The 22,715-nt window shown below is 43.3% G+C and overlaps 2 protein-coding genes across 5 annotated transcripts in view; one reads left to right on the top strand and one right to left on the bottom strand.

Moving 5' to 3' along the window:
* DOCK2 (dedicator of cytokinesis 2) overlaps positions 1-22,715 on the bottom strand; it is a 415,558-nt gene that overhangs the window by 194,068 nt on the left and 198,775 nt on the right. The window lies entirely within an intron of this gene.
* Positions 1,076-21,550, top strand: INSYN2B (inhibitory synaptic factor family member 2B). Of its 2 annotated transcripts, XM_049647804.1 has the most exons (4): positions 1,076-2,704; positions 3,831-3,905; positions 19,089-19,321; positions 21,267-21,550. In XM_049647804.1, exons 1-3 carry the CDS (start codon positions 1,359-1,361, stop codon positions 19,273-19,275), a joined length of 1,608 nt encoding a protein of 535 aa, XP_049503761.1. In that variant the 5' UTR covers positions 1,076-1,358; the 3' UTR covers positions 19,276-19,321; positions 21,267-21,550. The 2 variants fall into 2 exon arrangements, 1 of the variants encoding a protein (XP_049503761.1); XR_007461386.1 differs by lacking the exons at positions 1,076-2,704; positions 3,831-3,905; positions 21,267-21,550 and adding an exon at positions 15,592-15,678 and having other exon boundaries at positions 19,089-19,173.

Below are 22,715 nucleotides of genomic sequence, written 5' to 3' on the forward strand. Positions count from 1 at the left end.
GCTCCATCCCCAGCCATCCTGGAGTCTACAGGTTAGTGAGGAAGACATACCTAAATACATGCAGACACAAATGGTTCTTTTAGGACAGCTGCAGTTTGTGTTGTGAAGGATGTGCTGAGAAGGCATAATGGGTCTTGCTGTGGTCTAGCACTGAAGGTGTATATGAGGGAGGAGTCCTTGGAAAGGCTCCCAGAGGAAGTGGCACGTAAGCTGGGACTGCAAAGATGAATAGGAGCTGGCTGATGGGTGCCTGGGAGTGAGTGGGAGGAGGAAATGGTCCAGGCAGACAGGCATTTTGTTCCCAGGCTTTGTGGCCACAAGGTGGTTGCCGCACCAGGGGACTGGAAAGAGGGGTGGTGCAGCTGACTTACTCCTAGAGCACCCACTCAAAAGCACTAGGCGAGGATGCTGGGATTGGGAGAGAAACCCAGGTCTGAACTTCATTCTCAGTTACAACTATTCTCTCTTCCCTTTCAGACGCTCCTTGCTGGCTGGCAGGACTGCCAGGCCTCAGACCCCTGCCCCCAGGCCCAGTGAGCTCAGTTCTCACTCAAATTCCCAGAGGCTGCAGACGTGGCTCACTTTGCCTACATGTGAACTTCAGCCAAGACACTCCGACAGGGTCTCTGCCCTCTGAATGCCCTCGGATGCCTCAATCCTGTCATGGTCACACAGCACTGAGTTTTGTGACAAAAAGGGAAACAGCATGAAAGAAAACAATGGCCCCAAAGGAGGAACTTGTGATTGACACAAATGGGGATGTTCCCTTAGGGGCACCATGTATCATCAAAGAAGCCAGCCCCCAGGTCACTGATTTCCCTGTCTGCTTACATGCTATGGAAAGAAGACGTGTTTAAGTTTCCTATAGTTTTACAGTGGAAACTGATGCTCCGGGAAAGGAAGCTGTATGTTCCAGACGTAGCAGGTTTCTTTTGGAATTCACACATTGGGAGTCTGGCGCTATCCCCTAAATGGTACTTTTGTTGTCTTTTTGTTCAAGACAGCAAGCTTCTTCCAGGATCAGAACCGCCTGCCAGCCTCTCTTGATAAACAGCCCACCAGCTCTCTTGGTAGATCAGATGTTTAATGATTAGCCTAACTCATTGTTTATCTAAGTGGCAATTACCACCGCAATGAAATAGTATTTTAACTGCAGGGGGAGCATTACGGCTAGTTCTCAAGTAGAATCTACTGTCTGGGAATGGCCAACAGAGCTTCCCATACACAGAGGAGAGGACCACTTCATCCTGGCTGGCAGATCTCCATGCCTGAGATGCCATCATTAGATGCTGCTCCAAAGACCTAAGGAAATGTGCCCCGGAGAAGTGTACGGTCCCAATCCTCTCAACTGAGGCTCAATGGCACAGCAAAATATGAAAGTGCGGCCTGTGCTTCTAAAGCGTAACAGCCTAGAGTCAGTGGAGTTTGTGAAGGAACCCCACCACCGCAGGAGCAAATCTCAACAGGTTCGATTCAAGGAAGATGGGACCAGTAAGACTCCACCTGGCCTAGCTGAGGCTGATGTCCAGACTTCTGAGGACCCAGGTGCGATGGGCAAGACTCAAGCCTCCAGGCACCATCACCTTCCCACCTACTCACTCTCCTTCCCCAGGTCCCAGAAGGCAGGGGGCTTTCGGAACATTGCGATCCAAACCTCCCCCAGTCTCAGGAAGCATTTCCCAGTTTTCAAAAGGAAGAGACTCACAGCCAGCAAGTCCCTGGTAGAAATGCCAACAGCATCCCAAAGTGCCATCCAGGTCAACGGCAACCTCTCTGAACAGGACATTGTGTCCTCTGACCTTGCCTACTTAAGATTGGCTCAGCATCTTGAGGATGGGCCTCGAAGGGTCAAAGTGTCTCATCCATTTCCTCCTAGAATGTCCAAGGTGCAAAGCAATGGGCCTATTAGCATATGCTTGGAAGCAGGGGCTTGGAGGGCCTCAGAGAAAGCAACTGCTGCCATTCAGGTCCCCGATGATATTTACCACAGTCCTACCTGGGCAGCTAGAAAGTCCACTTTCAGCCCAGACAGGTCAGGTGATATAAGCAACTCCATACATCCTTTGGTTGACATATGTCCAGGTGATGGGAGAACAGTGCCACTATCAGATTCAGAAAGATCCCCTTCCTGCTTAAATGCCACCAGCGATGCCAGCCACATGCCAGGCACAGGGAAACTTAAACCCGAATTGCTTTTGCCCAAAGACAACTCTGATGACAAAGACCTTGGACCATTGTCATCTCGGTCAAAGGAAACATGTGTTCCCTCACCTCCACGGACTCACCGCTCCCCCTCACCAGGCTCCCACAGCCAGCCAGCCCATCCAGGAGGGGCTTCAGACTATTCTTCATCGAGCAACAATCACCAGGATCTGCTGTCACTCAAAACTAGCAGTGTGTCAAAATCTGTCCCCATGTGTCAGGAGCAGATGGCAAAGAACCCCACCCAGTCAGACACCCAGGACTTTCCAAATTGTTCAGGAAACAGTCACCTCCCAGCTCCTCTTCCAAGGAGGGAGACCACACTGCAGAGCAGCAGAGAGACTGGTGGGATTAATCCAATTCACCTGGCACGGGGGGAGCTCTGTGATCTCCAAGGCAGGCTGCAGTCCGTGGAGGAATCTCTGCATTCGAACCAAGAGAAAATTAAAGTCCTTTTGAATGTAATCCAAGACTTGGAGAAAGCTCGAGCTCTCACAGAAGGGTAAGGTGATTTTTTTTTTTTTTTTATATTGAAAACTACTGGACTAAGTCATTTGCTAAGACAAGGGCAGAGAGAGAGCATTGGTTTCTGTTAATAAAATGTCTCCAAAGTCTTTGAGGTTCTATGGTTTCCCCAAGTCATTACTAATGGCCTCTCTTTGTTGCAGATGGGTTTCATTAATTTCTAGGCTTTGGTGGATTTCCATTGCTATTTGTTTTTGTTTCCAGATATCAACAGACTGAAGAAAGGGGGGGCAATGAAACAACAGGGTCAAAAATTATTTTCATAAAGAGAGGGGGCCAGTTAATGATGGGAGAAAATGACAGCACACAGGTACCCCCCCCACACACACACACCCATCCTCTTAGCAAGTTGCTGTATTTGCACAGGATTTTAGTTATTTGTGTTTGTTACAAAGGACCTGAGGGTACTGTTGACCTTCCCTTCCACAAACCACTCTGATGGATCCAGCCAGCCCATCACTGATCTGCTAGGTAGGACCTCAAATGAGATCACAATTCTGCAAAGAGGAAAGAAGTCACAAAATGCTTTCCTGGGTGACTCAGCACCAGTCTGGGGAGGGGGAAGGCAGTCGTTTAAGTGTGGAATGCTTGTCCTTTGAAAAAGTTCTCCCTAAAGAGTGAGTAGAAGGAATGGCCAAAGCTAATGAGCAAAAGGGTAGAAGAGAGAAGTAATTAACTGGCATTTGCTGATATGAATTAGAATCAACATTGCCTTATAAGAGGGAAGCGATGCAGTGATACAGAGAAATGCACTGAATGACATGGTCAGAAGTTTTAATAATCTCACCTCTTCTACTCATTTGCAAAGTCCCTCAGTTTCCCTTCCTATGGAGTGGGGGTAAGAGTAACTGATTCATCTCATGGGCTTATTGTCAGCATAAAGAAAACCTCAAATATGAAAGTGCTTAAACATTTATAAAGCCCTCCAGAAATGTGAGATCCTAGTATCATGGGTTTCTTGTTTCTTTATTTGTCATGCAACTCCAGAACACTGCTACCCAAGAGAGGGGCAGCGCTATGCTGTAGGAAACAAGTAGCTAGAATGTGTGCATCCCATGGGGCTTTTGCCCACAGATTTATCCAGAAAATGCTCTATCTTGCAGGCGCAACTTTTATCGAACTGGCCAAGATCTCAACAACTGCAGTACCTGCCAGAATACAGCGTGCATCATATACAGGTACCTGGCCACAACTGAGGCCTGCTCTGTAGAGCACAGAAGCTGTGGGGGCTGCAGAACAAACACCCTTGTAAACTCTCCTAGACATGTAAGGTCAAGTGAGAGGCAAAGACAGGAGGCCTTGGAATGCCTGAAAATTTTAAAGAACAAGGTGTTTAATTAGGAAATGTTAACATCTGGTTCCAAGACAGACATTGCTTTGTGTCCTTACAATAAGATCTGTGAGCAAATCCTTTTAATCACCCTACATTTATTGCACACTAAGTATAGGCACCAACTAAGCTCCACATGCATATTTGCAACTCATTTCACAATTGCACCTTGTGAGGCAGGTGTTAACGTCCTCAGGGAAGTTGAGCCATTTGACCCAGCTTGCATTAAACATTTTCAGAGAACAGAACGGGTCAGACTCAGGACTCAAGTCCAGATCTTTCTGATGACAATTCCTATGATCTCAATTATTCCACCACGCTGCCCCTTCCTCACAGTAGCAGTCACCTGCAAAGCATGCACTATGTGTCAAGAATCGAGCTAAGCACTTTGTGTTCATTACTAAGTACATCATTTCCTTCTGGCAGAGGGTAAGGTTGCTGCAATAAAGTAGATTTTTATAAGCGGTTGATGGGAAAAATCATATAGTGATAAGTACACTAAACTTGAAGTCAAAATCTCCAAGTTTGATGCCTGCTAAATTACCTAGGGCTCAGTTGCCTCACCTATGGAGTGGGAACAATTATCCCTATTAAGTGTTGCCAAGAGGAGCAAATAAGATCAGATAAGTGAAAGTCTTTTGTAACTGCAAACTTCTGTACAAATCCAAGGGCTTATTACTGTTATTACTAGAAAGATCAATGCCCCTTTAGCTGGAAGTCCACTTTTGGTGGCACAGTAGAAAAGTGGTCAAAAGCAGTCATTTCAGTTGATGGCATCTAATTTTGTTTGACTAAAGCATACAGTTTTGCTCTATTACTTTTTCTATCTTGGAGGAGAAAAGCAGCAAGAGCCTGAGCAAATTGAAGCCCAAATTGTGTTGCCAGTGTCTTTTTAAAATCTCTCATTCTCTTTAGCAGAATCCTGAGACTTTGTCCTAACAAGGGATTGGGGGTAGGCAGAGGGGTGCTGGAACAGGAAGTCAGGAGCCTCCTACACTTAGACGGGGTCTTGGGCATTTTCTAAGTGCACCTTATATCCCCCCGTCTTAAGCAAATTTTCTAATCACTAGGACAAAAATTATCAAATGTCTAGGGGAACCTGGGTGGCTCAGTTGGTTAAGCTTCCCACTCTTGATTTTGGCTCAAGTCATGATCTTACAGTTTGTGAGTTTGAACCTCACCTCTGACTCTGTGCTGTCAGGGCTTGGGATTCTCTCTCTCTCCCTCTCTCTCTGCCCCTCCCCAACTTGTTCTCTCTCTCTCTCTCTCTCAAAATAAAAATATATTTTTACATAAACATAAAAAATTATTAATTGTCTATACATTTAGGAAGGGCAAAAAACTATTCATCATAAACAAGAAGAATTATTTTTAACTAACCTCCATTTAAATTTTGGATGATCTCTTTTTTTTTTTTTTTCAGCAGCAGATGATGTATTTTCTACTATCTTAAGATGACTTTTTATTTAGCTCTGTAAGTGAAAAGGACAAGTGGTTATTTCCCAATCTACTGTGAGCTTCATGGCCTGGCCTTGGGCAAATCATTTCTGGCCTCTGAGTTTCTTCATCTGAAAAATGAGGGCCTTTAATTAGATGGTCCCTATGGTTCCTTTCAGTTCTGACATTCTGATATTTTATGCTAAATTGAAAGTGGCAATATTTGACTAAACTATGACCTTCCAACAAGTCTGAGAATGTTTGCATTTTTCTGGTACTTACTTCAAACATCCCAAGCAAACATTCTAAATTAAGTGACACCCCTGGATGGGTTAGCAAATCGTCACACCCACATCCCTTTCCAGTTTTTCAAGAACAGCTATTGTATGTATCCAACCCTTATTACCATTCAAAAGCAGACTGCTCTCCCAGACATTATCTACAGCCTTGTATCTAAGCCATTGCAGAACGGGCAATTAATTTGATGAAAGCAAAGAGATCAGAACAACATCCCCGTCAGGGTAACAGTGGGAAGATGAGAGTTGTCAATTTTTTTTTTTTAACATTTCAAATGACTTCAAACCTTGTGTTGTGCCCTGGAAAGTCAAATCTTACAAACTAATGAATAAGTGATGTGAAATATTCATCCTCAGGCCTTGTTAAGCTGCAGTCTCTCTCCTTGGTGATGGATGGGCCCAGTGCACATCACTGTACATAAAGTACATGGGCGTGTGATGAGTTGCCTGCTGGGTCTTCTATGGAGATGTTGCTGCTAAGTTAACATAAGGTTTTCCAAGTGGCCCCATCAGCCAAAGGCTATGGCTCTGCTACATGTGAGGTCATCAGTTCTATCCCATTCATTCTCCCTGCTCTACAAGCCTTCTGGGTGCCCCCACCCCATGTCTCCTTGGCTTTCTTCTTACTGTGGATCATTCTGGCAGACCCTACCTCACCAAGGAGAATAGCACTAACACCAATGCCTACAGAATCCATGAATAGCTCTCAGGGGCTCTCAGGGGCTTCTATACAGCCGGCAGAATGGACTCTTTGTTAATGTGACTGCCATAGGTACCAAGGCAAGAGTGTGGGAATTGCCTCTAGATGTCTCAAGCTGGTTACAGGCTGTTTAGTCCCCAGTCACTCTCCTCACCTCTCCTTAGTATTAATCCTAGGACAAGTTACTCAAAGGATTGGGTGAATGCCCATGTGGTATCTAATGTGGTTCCAACATTAGACAACATTGAATTACCTGGTGAGAAGGTTGTCCTTTTTTCAAATTTATTTCGATCCTTCTGCTTATCTAGGTGGAGGGGTGGGGTGGAATCTGAATTTGGTACTAGAATATCTTCAAAGCCTTTCTAATGCTTGCTTATCACATGCCTTTGCCAAGACAGAGCAGCTCTCAGGTTCATAGCCATAGGCAAGCAATAGTATCCGGCCAGAAGGTAATCATTTTACGTTTTACTTAAGTTTTTAACTTTGAAAACTAGTCCCCCCTATATATCCATTGCAAGTGATACAGGTCTCCATTTTCAAAAGTGATATTACTTGTTTTGTATAAATGTTCAAGTTTAAAAGTGAATTGATTTAGAGAGGGAAAAAAAAACAAGTAAATAATTGTGCAGATGGCGTGGGGAGTTTCACAAAGACCTTAGAGGTGGTACATAAAGGATGAAGTTTGGGAAATGCTGTCCTAAGGGATAAGCTCCCTTCCCTTTTCTCAAGGGTCTGGGGTCCCTCCATGCCATATTCCTCTTCCTGTTCTCTGCTTTTCTAGCACTTCATCTTCACATCCACGGCCACGGACACTCTAAAAATAATCACACAGCCTCTTCGGAGGTCTTTGGCTACACCGATCATGCATTTATTTTCTGTACGTAGATCCCAGGAAAATAGCTGCTTGGTTTAAGTGGTAAAATGTCTCAAATGTTTTAAGGAAAAGAATAGGAAGTCTTTCTCAGAAAAAAAAATTCTCCTCCCATCTAAGTGTGTTGCTTAGGAAATGGAAGCAAAGTTCAGGCTACACATTTACCATTTGAAACGGCTGAAGGAATGAGGTTGGCTACGTAGGGTTTGAAAGGTGCTAGAGAGCAGAGAGCAGCAGAAAATCTGCAGTTTGCGAGAAAGTTGACCTGGACGGCTGTCTCCTGCCTCCTCTGCTCATCCTTAGCCTCTTTTCATGGCTTTCACTATGCTCATGGGTCCGAAGTTTATTTCTGTGACACTACCCTTCCCTACCTTTCCATGAGCTTGCTCTTTCCCCTTCTCTCTCTCTCTCTCTGTCTCTCTCTCTCTCTCTGTGTACCTATGAATATTTCCATATTCGTATCTCAAAACCACCTCAGATTCACCATTTATCAAAACACACTCCTTATTTTCTCGTACAAAATTAATTCTCTTCCTGTTTTTTAGTTTGTTCAACACCATTGACCATGGCTCCATAAACTATAGTCCCCACTGCCTCACTCTTCTCCCTCACAACACATATCAAATAGGCTACCAATTCTACTTGCTAAATCCATCCCCTTTAGCTTCAGCCCCTCTGTCTCTGGTCAAGGCCCTTATCACCTGTCACTTGAATGCCACCTCATCTTGTTGCCATCAGTCTCTTTTGCCCCATCCCAAGTAATCCTCCACATAGATTGCTAAATTACCTAAAAAGTAAAATCTTAACATGTCACTCCCCTGCTAAACAATCTTGCCGTGGTTCCTGCTGTTGCATTTAGCTAATTTTTCAAGGCCCTTTGAATGTGATACTAACCTTCTCACCTGCTGGGTCTCCTATTTCTCCCCAGTCACAAGGAACTGGGCTAGCTTCAAATACTGTGTGTTCTATCACATGTTGGTGCTTTTGCATAAGTCCCCTCATTTCCTGGAATGTCTTTTCCACCCTGCTTTGTCTGGGAATTTCCTCATGTTGTTCCTCTGGATAACCTTACATTCCTTCCTATGGAGGATCCCCATGACATGCATGTCCCTCTGCTATACCATTTATCCTATTGCATTGTAATGTAGTGTTGATGAGTTTCTTTCCTTCAGTAAATGGCTAATATCTCAAAGTTGTGGGACAGTGTCTAATTCATAGTTGTCACTCAGTAGATACTTGTCAAAAAAGGGAACACTATATTGACTGGGGCAAAGATAAAAAGCAGTGGTGGGATTGAGACAGTTATTTAGATTGTCCAAAAGTAAAGCCATTATTACCATTTGTGTGTGCCCCACCCTTAGTTAATTAATGAAATGTTCTTATTAGGGAAGGAAGGCTTCTATGCAGCAGGTCCTCAGTAGATAATTTTGAACTGAATCATACAACTGAATGTAATACAGAGATTGTCAATTTTCAAATACCTGGAGTGCTACATACTCTCAACAAGATGGAACCTAATCAAATCTTCTTTTGATGACTCAGAGAGCTTGTTGCAATTTCACAGGACATTGAGATCCTCGTTCATCATGGCCATCCAATATTACTGCCCAGTACACTTCTGTACTGGCTGTGGTAAAAAAGGCAAAGTTTGATTTGTGGCAAACCACAAACTCCCTCCATGCTCCAGTATCTCCCTTCTCTGGTATCTGATCTGCCCCCAGTGATGTCTTTGGAAGAGGAGATTAAGACATTAGAGATCTGTGGTCTTTCTTGGTAAAATATCAAAACCCAATGTGGTGAGCAGAATAATGGCCCCACAAGATATTCACATTCTAATTCCTGGGCACTGTCAATATATTACCTCACATGGCAAAATGAACTTTGCGATGTGATTAAGGATCCTGGGATGGGATGAGTGTCCTGGATCATCCAGGTGGGCCCAATTTAATCATAAGGATCTCTATAAAGGGAAGAGAGAAACAGGGGATACAGAGTCAGAGGAGATACGCAATGGAAGCAGAAGGTGAAGAGAGGTATCACAAGCAAAGAATGTGGACAGCCTCTGAAAGGTAGAAAAAGCAAGGGACAGAACTTCTCACAGAGCCTCCAGAAGGAACAGAGATTTGCTGACACCATGACTTAGAGTTCTGGGGACTTCTGATCTCCAGAACTCTGAGAGTACCACTGGTGTTGTTTGTCACCACACATGTGTGGTGATTTGTTTCAGCAGCAATAATAATACAACCAGATTAAACCCTTATGATTAACAAACTACTCACATCTAATTGGAAGTCAGTTTATTTGACTTTTTTTTTTTTTTGGATGATTTTTACAACTATGACAGCTAGCTGAGGGCAGGGATCTGTTGGAAAGAAAATCAGGGGAAAGAAATAAGAAGTTTCTATTATTACTTGTCATTATAAATACCTTTTGTTCTCACCTGTAATCCTCACAACCATGTGAGACAGATAAAAACACTCCCATTTTGTAGATGAAGTAACTGAAGTTCAGGTACTTGCACAGTACTCAGATTATACAAGTGGGAACAGGTGAGTGAGGCACTCTCCCATTTACTCTGAAGCTAGTAATGACAAGATTGGGATGCTGTTCTAGGACCTGCTGGCTAGATTCCACAGCATGCTACCTTCAGAGTCAGACCTATTTGAGGAGTGTCAGCAGAGCATTACATGACTAAGTTCTCCTCAGCCAAGGGCATCGTGAGGGCTTGAGTTGAAGACGCAGGCCTTCAATAGTGTTCTCAAAGGGTGATTGTGGACTACCTGTATGGCAGTCTCCTGGGTATATGTGAATACTGGTCGCTGGCCTTCACCCCCAACCTGCTGGAGAAGAGGGGTGGGGTGGAGGATGGGAGTCTGGTTACAGCAAGCTTCCTGGGAAGGTCGGATCCATTATAGCTTCAGAGACATTCAATCAGGGTCTTGAAAAGAGGGGGTGGCAGTTTATTTACTAGGCACTTTTGTGACAAACAGCTTACATGTCTATGAATAGAAAATTCTTGCTAATAAAATAGCCGAGTAAGTAGTTTTTGTCTTAAATACATCATTAGAAAGATGACTTTCCCTTCTAATTACAGGTTTAGGTGGTCATACACAGACCTAAATAGGGGGTGCAGGTGAGGGTGGACACAATGGGAAAGGAAGAGAAGGTCAGGGGGCTTGCTCACAGAGTAAGTGGAACTTTTGAGGCCTCCTGTTTCCAATGAAAAGGGAAAATGAGTCTCTGTCAGTCCATTTTGAGGTCCAGGCTTGCCTTATGCATTACTTAGGGTATTCATTTGTAGTCACTCCTTCCTGCTACATCTCCCAGCTCCTCGGACCTCATCTGAGATCAGAAATGAAATGGCAATCCTTGCCCACATTCCTCTTCCAATTAAGGTTAAGACCAATTAAAGCCCAATTCTGCTGCCAAGCCAAGAGCGCAAATGCTAGGAACTATCCTCTGGTGAGTCCTGGAGGAGCAGTCACAAACACTAGGTGGGGTGGGTATGCAAAGTGCTGCCCAGCACCACCACCCCCTGTTCAGGAGAGGGCTATAGTCACCCCATGCTCGTGAGCCAGGTAATATGCATGACACTGAATGCCAGAAGCCTCCACCACCATTTCCTCAAGCTCCACAGACCACAGGCTGCATTTTCACCATTATTGATTCCTCCACTGTTATAACTCCTTCTGGACCAGACAGAGATGTTAAGGATATGCAAAGGGAGATTTACAGCAAGCGCCTCTCTGTGTACCCGGCAACCAGCTTCCTCATTCCCGGTGTCTCTCCCTTACAGTTTTGATATTCAGAGCTCATTAGAAGGTGCCTCTCTGGAACGCAGGCCAAAGTCTTACAGCTGTGTGCCCTGCAGGAGAAGCCAGGCCAGGCCTGCACCTTACCAAGGAAAGAGGCTCTGGAGAACTACGTGAGCCAACTAGGGGTCAGCAGCCCTGAGCGTCTTCCTTGCGTTTCCATCTGAGGTGATGCTTTCTGGCCACAGGGTCTTGGCCTGCCACTTAAAGCTATTGCCTGACCAGAGAAAAAGGCCTTAGTTTATTAGAAATGTGATATGCACCCAGGCCTGTGGGTTTCGTAACCGACTTTCCACTTAAATTATTTAGTATTTTTCCTTTTGTCTGCCTCTGATGCTCTCCCAGTGTGGAGCTGGGTGAACTGTGAGAGCTTTCTCTGCCTTCCAGCCACAGTCCTCCCTCTGGCCAGCAATGAAGTCCACAATGAAAAATAATTATAAATTACACAGCATATCTGTTCTTTCTGGTAACCACAGATGCACTTGCAGCCCTCACCACATTTCAGTCCAGACTGAGAAGCATTTATTGCAAACAATGGAATGGGAACATTACAGCAATATCATCCAGTATCCCCCAAACAACTGCCCCAAACATGGTTCAAGCTATCTCTTTAGGAAACAGATATAGAGTTTGGGGTACAGGTGGAAATTTCTCTGAGCCCTGGCAGGTTGATCCCCAAGACATTTGCCCCTAGCCTCTGTTTCTCTCAGTAGCTTTATCCCTTTCTTCTCTGTAGAATGCAAGGAGAAAGTGTGATTTATTGCATTGGCAATTTATCTGAAATAAAAATTAAACCCTATTTTAATGCATTAATATCTAAAGAGGCTGAAACATGCCATAAATATAAAATCAATCAAGTTGAGAATTTCACAGGAATAACAAATGGATGGCTGCTGGCACGGAGGCCACGGTTGACCACAGAATGACCCAATCTTTATTTCTCTGTCAAGTTAATGTAACAATCATTACCATTTGTTGAACCAGGCATGGTGCCAGGCGCTTTGCTAAACACTGGACATGTATCATCTCACTTCAGACTCCCAACAAACAACCCTAAAATGTGGGTATGGATATTGTCACTCGGCAGATGAGGACACTAAGACTCAGAGGGGCTGCATGAAGACTTGTCCAAGATTCAGTGGAGCCAGAGCTCAAACCAATCCTGCATTCAGGAGATTTTCCTGCCCCTCTTACCTTTTGACCTTGCATAATCAGTGAATATATGTTAAAGTTCTCTGACATGGCCTGCCCTTTCTGAAGGCCTAACCTGAAGGCCTTCTTGACACAGAGCCACAGAACACAGAGCACAGATCTCTTTCATAGACAGTGATCAGCAGTGAAGACTTCTACAGCTTGGTTCTGCTTATCTATGTACCAAGGAGAGCAACTGCGATTCTCTGAGGATTTGTCAGCAGACAGATGCCCTAGGAGAAGAGGTGCACTTGCCAACTTAACATGGATGCAAGTTGTGAAGCTTGAAATTACACCCTATAAATAATGAGAAAACTAGTCATTAGAAGAAAGTTTTAGGAACAAAATCCCTTCTATGCTGGGGTGGGGAGGGTATTGGGAGGGAGAAAACAAACTAAAGCCCCTACTTTCCCAGACTGTAATTCTTCCCCAGAGACACTTTCCAAAGCAGCATGGCTTATCCAAGTGGATAGGAACCAAACTATCCTCACTGATTCCATTGATTCTTACAGCTAATTCTTTAAAAAAGAAAGTGACAGGAAGTCAATAAATCTGTGGTTCACTTGGGTTCCATGGCAAGAAGGGCCACAGAAGCTCTCTGATGCACAGAGATGATGAAGAGATGGAGAGGGGTTTGGAAGATGTTTTATCTTCAGGAAGATGCTGTGGATCATTAATTTCTCAGCCAACTTGCCTGGAGTGTATGGTTTATGGAAGTGGCTTATCATCTTTTCTCTTTATAAAAGAGCAAGACTCACCTAAGAAGGAAGTGCACAAAGCCTACCGCAGACCTCAGCAGCCTACAGTAGACCCAAGATTGCAGAGCCCCTATATTGCCTTGAGTAAGCTGCCTCCTAAGGGGGTTCCCATCTTCTCTGGGAATGCAGTGTCACAGTCAGAACTGCTCTGCAATCTAGAAACATTATTACAGAGGCACCTGGGTGGCTCAGTCAGTTTAGCATCCAACTCTTGACTTCAGCTCAGGTCATGATCCCAGGGTTGTGGGACTGAGCCCTATGTCAGGCTCTACACTAGAAGGGGAGCCTGCTTAAGATTCTCTCTTTTCTTCTCTCCCTCTTCCCCTCTCGCCCACTTGTACTCTCTCTCTCCCTCCCTCTCTTTCTCTCTCAAATTAAAAAAGAAGAAGAAGAAGAAGAAGAAGAAGAAGAAGAAGAAGAAGAAGAAAAAGAAACACTATTACAAGGTGTATTGGTCAACTGGGTCATAAAGTGCCCTTCATGCAGCCCAGCCCCAGGTTAGGTCTGGTGTCACAGGGGGCGGTGAGGTCATTAAGGTGCACCAGGCCTTGGTCACCACACCTCACCACCCCTACCCCATACATATTGGGCAACTAGAATCTCACACAGATAGAGACTATTATGTTCTTTCAGTGCAATATATCTTAGAATACAAGCTTTGGAGCTAGACAAAGGAGGCTCAAATCCTGGCTCTATCACTGACCAGTGCATGCTCTTGGCAGAATATTTAACCTCTCCTTGGCTCAGTTTCCTTGTTTGTAAAATGAAGTTAATTGAGAAATACATGAGACATGTAAGAATTACTGAACTTGTAGTATAGTATCAACAATACGGATTACTACCAGTTCTTCTCTTTCTACCCCCTTCCTCTCCCTCCACTTCCTCCTCCTCCCTGCCTTCCTACTTCTCATTATTGTTATTATTATTCACTTAAATACTACATGTCCTCACCTAATGCGGTACAGATCCTCTCATGCTTTCTTCTTCTTAGAATAAGACCCCCAGTAATAGACAAGCCCCAGGCTAAAACATTTGACCCCTCTTTAGGAAAAACAAAGGGCTAGGAATCAGGAGACCAGGCTTATATTCTGATCATAATTCATGGTATGACTTCCCTTTGCCAACCCCTTTTGTCAGTTAAATGGGGACAACAATCTTCCCATATTTCTGGGCTATTGTAAGGGTAAAATAAAAACACAGATTTGAAATGTTTGCGGTTTGAAAGTGCTATATAAAAGTAAGAGGTTTCCACTGTTTGTTTCTATATAAACTTTTATCTCCTTTTGGCTCACCCAACTTTAGTTTGCCTAGCCAAGATACTACATCCAGAAACCAGCTCTATTGTTTACTTATATATTTATGTATTTATCCTCTTTTTGCTTCTATTTCTTCTTCTAGACAAGCCATGACTTAGGCTTCTCGCTGCTTCCAATTACCTAGAAAAACATCCTTCTACTTTTCACCTAGCATGATAGCTGAAGCATTGATCTGTCAGTTAGATTAGTGAGGTGCCCTCAAGAGGAAAACCTGAAAGCTCTCTTCCATTTCTACTTTACACACAGCTCACTTTCTAAATCCAATGTGGTGCCATGCACAGTCATCTTGGGTAGGAAGGGCTTTAAGGCTCCCCAGTGAACTCCTCAGTGCCTCCACCCCTGAACCAGGTGTTAGGTATTCCACACATCTTCAAAGGACTAACCTCGCAGACTTTGAATACTCTGGACTATCTCAATGGCTCCAGGCCTGAATCCCATACTGTAACAATTTCTTGACCACCGTTTGGCCCAAACTGTGAGCCAGAGCTCTACACAAGCTAGGCACTCAACATTTCTCTCCTCCATATGGAATATGAATGGCAGAAGATGATAAGAGTGGCAGGGTAGGGAAATTAAGAGGAAGAAAAGAAGCAGAGGTGAGGCTGGAGAAGTTACTGGTGTTCTATGTCAATACCAACCTACAAAGAACCCTCTGATAAGACTTTACTTGAATTCTTACCAAGTAGGCAGCTTATTTCCCTTTTCAAGAGGTTGCCAACTTGGTGTGGATTGGATAAGTAGGAAGTTAAGGGGTATCTCCTCTTCTCTACTCAGCCTCAAAATGAAAACAGATGAGAGAGGGCACTGCCCCTGCCTATTTATAAGGCAGCTGCTACCAAAACAAAATATACTCCCTCTCCTCCCCTCCAAACTAAACAGTAGTTTGTCAAACGGATGGATAAGAAGAAAAGTGACAATTTTCCTTTATGTTAATAAATTGCTTTGGCTGAAAACACATTAATCAATTTCTTTCCAAAGCATACATGCTTCCCTACACTATGCTATTTCCCTGGCCTTGAAAAAGAAAGTCACTTTCAATCCCCTTTAAATTGTCAAGACCAGTGGGGACAGTTGCAGGAGCAGGGTGGGGAGCCCTAATGATTATAATGGAACCCTGTGGTGTTTCCATAGAAACATAAAGAGTGTGTTCTTCCCCGAATGTATACCGAGGGGAGGAGTGAAGAATGATGTTGCTGACAAGGTGTACAATTACTGAAGAGCTAAAGGTGTGAGTGAGGAGGTAAGGCATTCAGTCCCTAAGATAGGGAGACAAAAGACTTATTGAAGAGTGGAGTGGGCAGAGACCATATCCTACATGAGGACATTTCATCTGTTATTCTGTCCCATCTGCACAACTACCCAGTGAGGTAGCTTTATAATCTCCTCTTTCAACTGAATCTCAGAAAGAGTAGCAGCTTGCCCAAGGTCACCCAGCCAGTAAGTGGTATAGCCTCAGTTCAAACCCAGGAGTGTTCTACTCAAGAGCCCCTGTTCTCTTCTCTATATTGTGCTGAACTTTAAATTGTGATGAGGAGACTGAGTTTACATTGTCTCCTGGCTCTTCTCTCCCCAGGCATGCCAATTCTATACACATTCTGGAATCACCCAGAGCATTATGTTTTCTAATTGATATTAGGACACTACTGTGAGTCTTGGCAAACTCAGGTGATTTGCTGTTGTTGTCATTTGTTTGTTTGAATTATGAAGTCAGAGAAATGTTACAGATGAAAAGAAGGAGGTCAGTTTATGTGTATGTTCGTATCATTTGGTAGACATATATGGATGAACAGTTGGCAAGTAGGGGTAGTGGGGATAAATGTAAAGCATATTTGTAAAGCAACTGTTAGTTTAATCATATACCTCAAATACTGGGATGTAAGATCCACTAGAGCAGTAACCACATCTGTCTGTCTTACTATTATCCCTGCAACTGAGCACAGTGTCAGGCCCAGAGCAGGATACACTGGCTGACCAGCTGGTTGGCTGGCTGGATGAATGGATGGTAGGTAGGATGGATGGATGGGCGGATGTATGAATGGATGGATAGACACATGGATGAGTGGTTGGATACATGGATGGTTGGCTGTCTGGCTGACTGGATAGATGGGTGAAATATCCTATACCAGAAAGCACAAGAAATTCCTGGAACGAGCAGGGAGTACCCACTTTCTTGGGCTCTATCTGGTGCTCTAAGATTAAGGTCATTTTTGTGCCTTTGGGGGAAGGATAGGGATATTTCAGGAGGTAGGAGAACTGTGAATGTGGATGTTCCCTACCTGTGAACTAGTGCTAGAGGGGGTAAGAATCAGAGTTTGCAACATACTGCTTTACCAGCTTTCCTTGAAGCAGTGCAGAGGTTGCTGAACAACTCTTCCCCAGCCCCCAAATCCATCTCTTTAAGTTTCCACAGGGGAGAGTGAGGTGCAGGTAGTGCAGACAAAAATTCACCCCAGGCCCAGAGACAAAGAGGAGTACAATGCTGATACTGCATCCTGGAAGGAAAGCCTCACTGTTTGAGTCTGTGGATGCCTCTGCTCACTGACCTAGCGAATCCTGGGCTGTGACTAAAATGCCCCTAATAGCTCTTGATGTTGGCTAGCATTTACTGAGGACAAAGAGCCACTGGACTACCAGCACGAGGAGGCCAGAAATAATGTTTATCTACCATTCCTTCCCTAGCACCTAGCATAGGGCCTGGCACATGGGTGATACTCAATAAATATTTGTTGAATGACTGACTGAAAACTTGATGCCTTGCTCTGAGCTGAACTTCTTAAATTTCACTGAAATCTTATGAGTAGATATCATGTTTATTTTGCATATGAAGACACTACTGCTTAAAAATAAGAAATGACTTCCCCAAGATCTCACAGCTAATCAGTTGTGGAGCTTTGCTTTGGAAAATACAGCCATTATGTAGGTCATCCATCCAGGAGTATATCTTTATAGAGGGCACCAGGGAGAAATGGAAAAAGAAAGGATGACACCAAGGAAAAGAAAATCTGGGCGAAGCTTATCAAAACTACAGAAATGAAATAATCAGAAACACCTTCCCAATACTCCCTAAGCACTGACACCCCATCCGTCTGGCTACAAAACATGCCATCTGGCTCTTCTGACTCTTTAGCTTCTTCCATCTCAGAATGCCCATTTGGGGACTTCATTAGTCATGCATGACAACCATGATTTGCCTTTCCAGCAGTGCTTAGTCTGATCCTGGGTCTCTAAGAGGTGATATGGGATAGTAGACCAGGACCAAGTATCCTTTTAATGACAGCTCTTTTTCATCCCTTGCTGGTTAGAAAGGCTTTGGACAGTCATGTCACATTGCAAACCAATGTGGGGTCTTTCGTCTTCAATATGAAACATTTCATTTCCCTTCATGCTAAGCAAGGAGAATGTACTGTTTCCATGACTCTGCATTTCCTCCCCTTTCCACACTCCTACACTGGTTACTCATCTTGGGCCATCTGAAGCCTCTAGAATGAAACCAGGTAAAAATACAGCTAAAAGCTTAAGAGCCTTCTTATAAGGATCTCAGCACTGGAAACTCCTCCATAAGTAAATCCCCGAGGGAGGAAAGTGGACAATTAAGGGCAGAGGGAGCCCCTGCACAGCCTTCAGGGACATCTGCAGGATTCATTCTTTCTGGCCTGCCTCTCCAGCTTCTGGGAAAACTGAGTCCGAGTTATGAGTCAAGCTGACAAACCCTAACACACCTGCAGGCCTGATTCTCAAGCCCTCAAGGACACAGGATGTGTGAGTACCCACTATGAGCAAGCCAGAACTTCTGTACTCCTAGGCATCTGACTCTCTCAGCCTCTGGGAACCCTGGTCCCCAAATGCATCATGTTTAGCTCACAGACCTGTGTACAAATAATACAATGGAGTCTGTACATTAACAACTCCAAAACATACAAATAGAATAGCAAAGAAAAAAATGAAGATTAGGAAATGCCCAGTGAAGTATTTAAATATGTCTACATTGAGGAATATTACGTGGTGAATGTATATGGAAAGCTCTCTGAGACACATTGTTAAGTTGAGAAGCAAGGCAAAGAGCAAGACATAATGTATTAGTGGCAATAGTCGCAATGGTGACTCATAGAAGCTACCAAATATGGAAGCCTTACTACATGCCAGGTACTGCCCTAAACACTTCCTTTGTATTCTTTCACTTGGTTAATATACATATTAATTGCAAAGAAAGCCTTTGGAATAGTTGCTATTATTGTGTCCATTTTACTGATGAGGATACTGAGTGGTTAGTTCTTTTGTATCTTCCCCTGTATTATTTAAATCTTTTATAATGAGGCAGCTTTCATGCAAAATGTGTAAAAATAATTAGCAATTAGGGGCATTAAATAAATGTGAGAGAGATTGTAGCAATATTTACTGAACACCTACTATCAGGCTGTCATATTACATGTCTCATCCTCAAAAGGAAGGCATTACAGGTTCCAATTCAACCAGTGAGGAACTAGTGGTTGAAAGGGGTGGCACAGTTTTCCCAAGGTCAGCAGGTACCTAAGCATCTGGAACTTGATCTCAAAGCCTGTGCTCTTCCATGTCAGTTAGATATTTGGTGATTCTAAATCAATAAGTGCTGATTTGAATTTACTTTCCTTCCTTCTCCTCTGTGTTTTTCAGTGTAGAATATGATTTTCGACAGCAGGAAGGCAGGTTCCATGAAGTTCTACAGAGTCTGGAGGAAGCAGAACCAGTTGAGGAGGCATCTCCCCCACCAAAGTCCCCAGCAGAGCCTCCAGTCCCTGAGAAACAGGACTTAAGGAGGAAAACCAAGAAAGTGAAGAAGAAATGCTTCTGGTGGATCTGAGCTTGTTGGGTCCATTCCCTTTGTCCTCCCCAAGTACCTCCCCAAGGTGGGGAAACCACTGCCCTCAGGCCTTCTCTACTTCTTAGCACAGGCCCCAGGTGGTGAGCCATTCAACTTGCAAAATGGGAAAGACTCGGGGCTGGTTTAGCTGCTGCTGGACACCTGACCACTAATCTCACCTAAATGAGTGACACTTGCTAAGGACTTTATGGATACTAGAGTGACCACTGGCCTAGTTCCCTGTCACACATGACCAGTTCACATCCTTGTTTGAGAGCCTAGGTTCCTACCATGGGCAAAAACCCCATCACATCTTCTAAAACCTCCATGATGCTAAACACTTCCTTCCCATCCTGAGTTCATCATCCCAAAAGAAAAAAAAAAAAATGTTGCGCACAACAGGAAAATAGAGGAATGTTATAATCAGATACCCCGGGGTGGGGGGTGGGGGCCGGGGGGGCAACTAGAAACATAAACTGGCAGTTTTCTAAGATATTGGCATACATAAGTACAACAGAAGCGGGTAGGGCATAAAAATGCAAGATCACTTCATGGATTGGGTAATTTTCATTTTTAGTTAGCCCTTAGATCCCATGGGACCCAGATCCCATGTCATCTCATGCTATGTGAGCTTTACAGTCTGTGGCAGAGTAAAGTTATGGCAGGATATAAGGAACTTGTTGGTATGGCCATCCTGTAATTATAGCCGCTGCAGGGCCTGCCTTAAACCATTGTGATTCTCAGCTTGGGGCCTCAGACCTGTTGGCAAATGGGTGGGACCTGGTTTGGGCTTGAACTCGAAGGTTCCACAGTTACTGTCCCTGCAATATTTAAGACCATGAGATCCAGCAGCCTGTCTGTCCGTTTCATCTCACCAGTAACATCAGACTAAGATAAAAACACAACACTGGTTCTTGTTCATTCATCCCAGCAACAGCCTTGTAGATAGGTCCCAAAGTATATTAATCTACACAATTTCCCTTTGTGATGACCAGGTGATGGTCACCTGATTGAAGAAGCAGCAGGACTGGGGATGAGGATATATTTTCTTCCATTTTAGTATTAAAGACCTTTCCTTCCCAAAGTCTGAATTCTTTTGAAGTCTGACTCATTCTTTTGGCAAGATCCTCATACATGTGGGTCCAGTCAAACTTGCATGGCTGAACAAACTACTATAATGTAATTAATTGCTACATACTCTTGGGGATAAGGGGTAGGTTGGAAAGGCTCGAATTCCTTTGCATTAAATTCTCTAGCAGCCTGTGGTTGCATTGATGCTGCTTAGAAAAGGGATCCTAAAGCTCCACAGGCATTCAATGAAGAAGGCATTTTATAATCCCCTTTGCTGAAGATCAGGTCTCTGAGTTAGAGTCTTTGCGGAGTGCACGTGGGATGTATGTACCCCACTGCAAATTGAGACTCACTGAACAAACCACTCCGACAGCTTCACCTTTCCCTGTCACCGTGCTGCAGTGCACAAAGCTATTTCGGTGAGAGTGAGAGGGAAATTTGGCAAAGAGTCTCAGCTTGCACTATTTAAGTCTTGGAATGTCATTCAAGATGTTCTCATTCTGTTTCTAGTGTAATGTTTAAACCCACAAAATGAGACCGGAATACATAACACTAAGTTGGAATTAAGATAAATACACTTGTCATACTTAAGAAGTCACATTTCAATAAGATATGCTACCACTGGCTAAAAGCCACAGATCTTTCTGTATCCACACAATCAACTCTCAGTTGGCCCCAACAGTGGAAAAGAACAGCACAGAAGATAATCCAATAAGACAAAATCATTTGGGATGTCTTACATAATTTTATCTCATAGTAGAGCTTCCATCTTAATTTGCTTTGCTTACACCAATTTTCAAATTAATTTATATTCTTGGGTAGCATGCTGGGATGAAAATAATCCTGTTCCCGGAATTAAGAGACCCAGGCAACAGAACAGTCTATAACACTAACCTTCAGCAAATTGCTTAAATTTTCAGGGCCTGGTTGTCCATTCTTGAACGGAGATGTAAACACCTACTCTACCTACTTTGTAAGCTCTGTGCACATTCCAACATCAAAATGAGCAGAACGACCCAGAGCTGAGTTGGATCATTTGCCAAAGTTACCCTGGAACGATGAAGAGGTGTCTGAGGTAACTCACACAAAAGGATAATCCAACTCTTGAATGATGAATCTCACCTTGTCATACACTTGTATTGAGTGAGGGGCCTGAGATAAAGCCTCAACTGAATTAAATGAAACTGGGGTTGGAAAATTTTGACATTTTGAGAAAAAACAAACAAACAACAACAACAAAAAATGAGGCTATATAATTCTATACCAAAGCACAACATAGCACTGCTCAGGCCACCAGCCTGAAACCAGAAAGGTCTCTTCTGAATACTGGACATTTAAAATAGTTAGGAGGGAAATGGATTCAGTAAACACCTTCCTGCTACACAAAAATGGTCATCATCATGTTTTGAAGAACATACAGATACGTATGCCAAACCTCTATCTATACTCGTCTACCATGTGAAATCACTTCTTTGTAAAATATGATGTAACATCTACCATGCTATTCTACAGAAATGCTGTACTTGAGGTTATATGGTTTTATGGAGAGATATTAATTTGGCAAAAATTACTTTTGTAAAATTGAAGGGAAAGAGACTAACATATCAACTTAAGTTGCAGGAGTTTGTGTAGCTGCTTTCTCTGTAGTTAAAAAAATAGGTACTCACTATACTTGGAACTTCATGCCAGCTCATCTGTAGAGAGCACCTTCTTCAAGACTGTGTACCAATGTAAGGTTTTGTAAATTTCTAAACTGTTTTAAATGGGATATTATCTTTTGCAATAAACTTACGTATTTTTCCTAGGTTTTAAGACTCCATTACTAGCTTGGGTTGATTTGGGTTATAAATTTAAACTTAAGAAGGATGCCTCAACGGTCCTAGGGACAGGGAGATTTTTCATTATAATTGCTTCTAATTGTGTTCCAGGAAAACAGATAAACAAAGAACACATTTACAATTTAGTGCCGCAATGATCACATGAAGCCCCACATGTCCTGAGAGTGAAGGAGGCAGTTTAAATCAATGGAATAGTTCCTAGCTTCATTTAGATGGATATACTTTCATATTTTTATCATTATTGTGCCCATACACCTGAACTATAATTTATGCAACTTAAAAAATTTTTTTTAATAATTTTCTTTCTTCCTTAAAAGTTCCCTAAAAGGCAACTCTATATTACCACCATAAGGAAACCAATATGATGCTCCAAAAATAGAAGATGAAATCAAAATACTTTTATTAAACTCTTGCTAAGATTTTTGAGTGTTGAAGGTGTTAAGCCTGAGACCAGCTCTCTTTGTTAAAAAGGGAAATTAGCAAATATTCAACACATGCTAAAGCCACTTTAACACCAAGCACATTTTCTAC

The sequence above is a fragment of the Panthera uncia genome, assembly GCF_023721935.1.
Source record: "Panthera uncia isolate 11264 chromosome A1 unlocalized genomic scaffold, Puncia_PCG_1.0 HiC_scaffold_17, whole genome shotgun sequence".
Lineage (NCBI taxonomy): Eukaryota > Metazoa > Chordata > Mammalia > Carnivora > Felidae > Panthera > Panthera uncia.

What these genes read in the sequence shown, in the direction of transcription:
- INSYN2B (XM_049647804.1), top strand. Translation starts at nt 1,359, where the DNA reads ATGGCACAGCAAAATATGAAAGTGCGGCCTGTGCTTCTAAAGCGTAAC. An exon ending in GCTCGAGCTCTCACAGAAGG is followed by an intron (nt 2,705 to 3,830) that starts GTAAGGTGATTT and finishes TCTATCTTGCAG; the next exon opens with GCGCAACTTTTATCGAACTG. An exon ending in ACAGCGTGCATCATATACAG is followed by an intron (nt 3,906 to 19,088) that starts GTACCTGGCCAC and finishes TGTGTTTTTCAG; the next exon opens with TGTAGAATATGATTTTCGAC.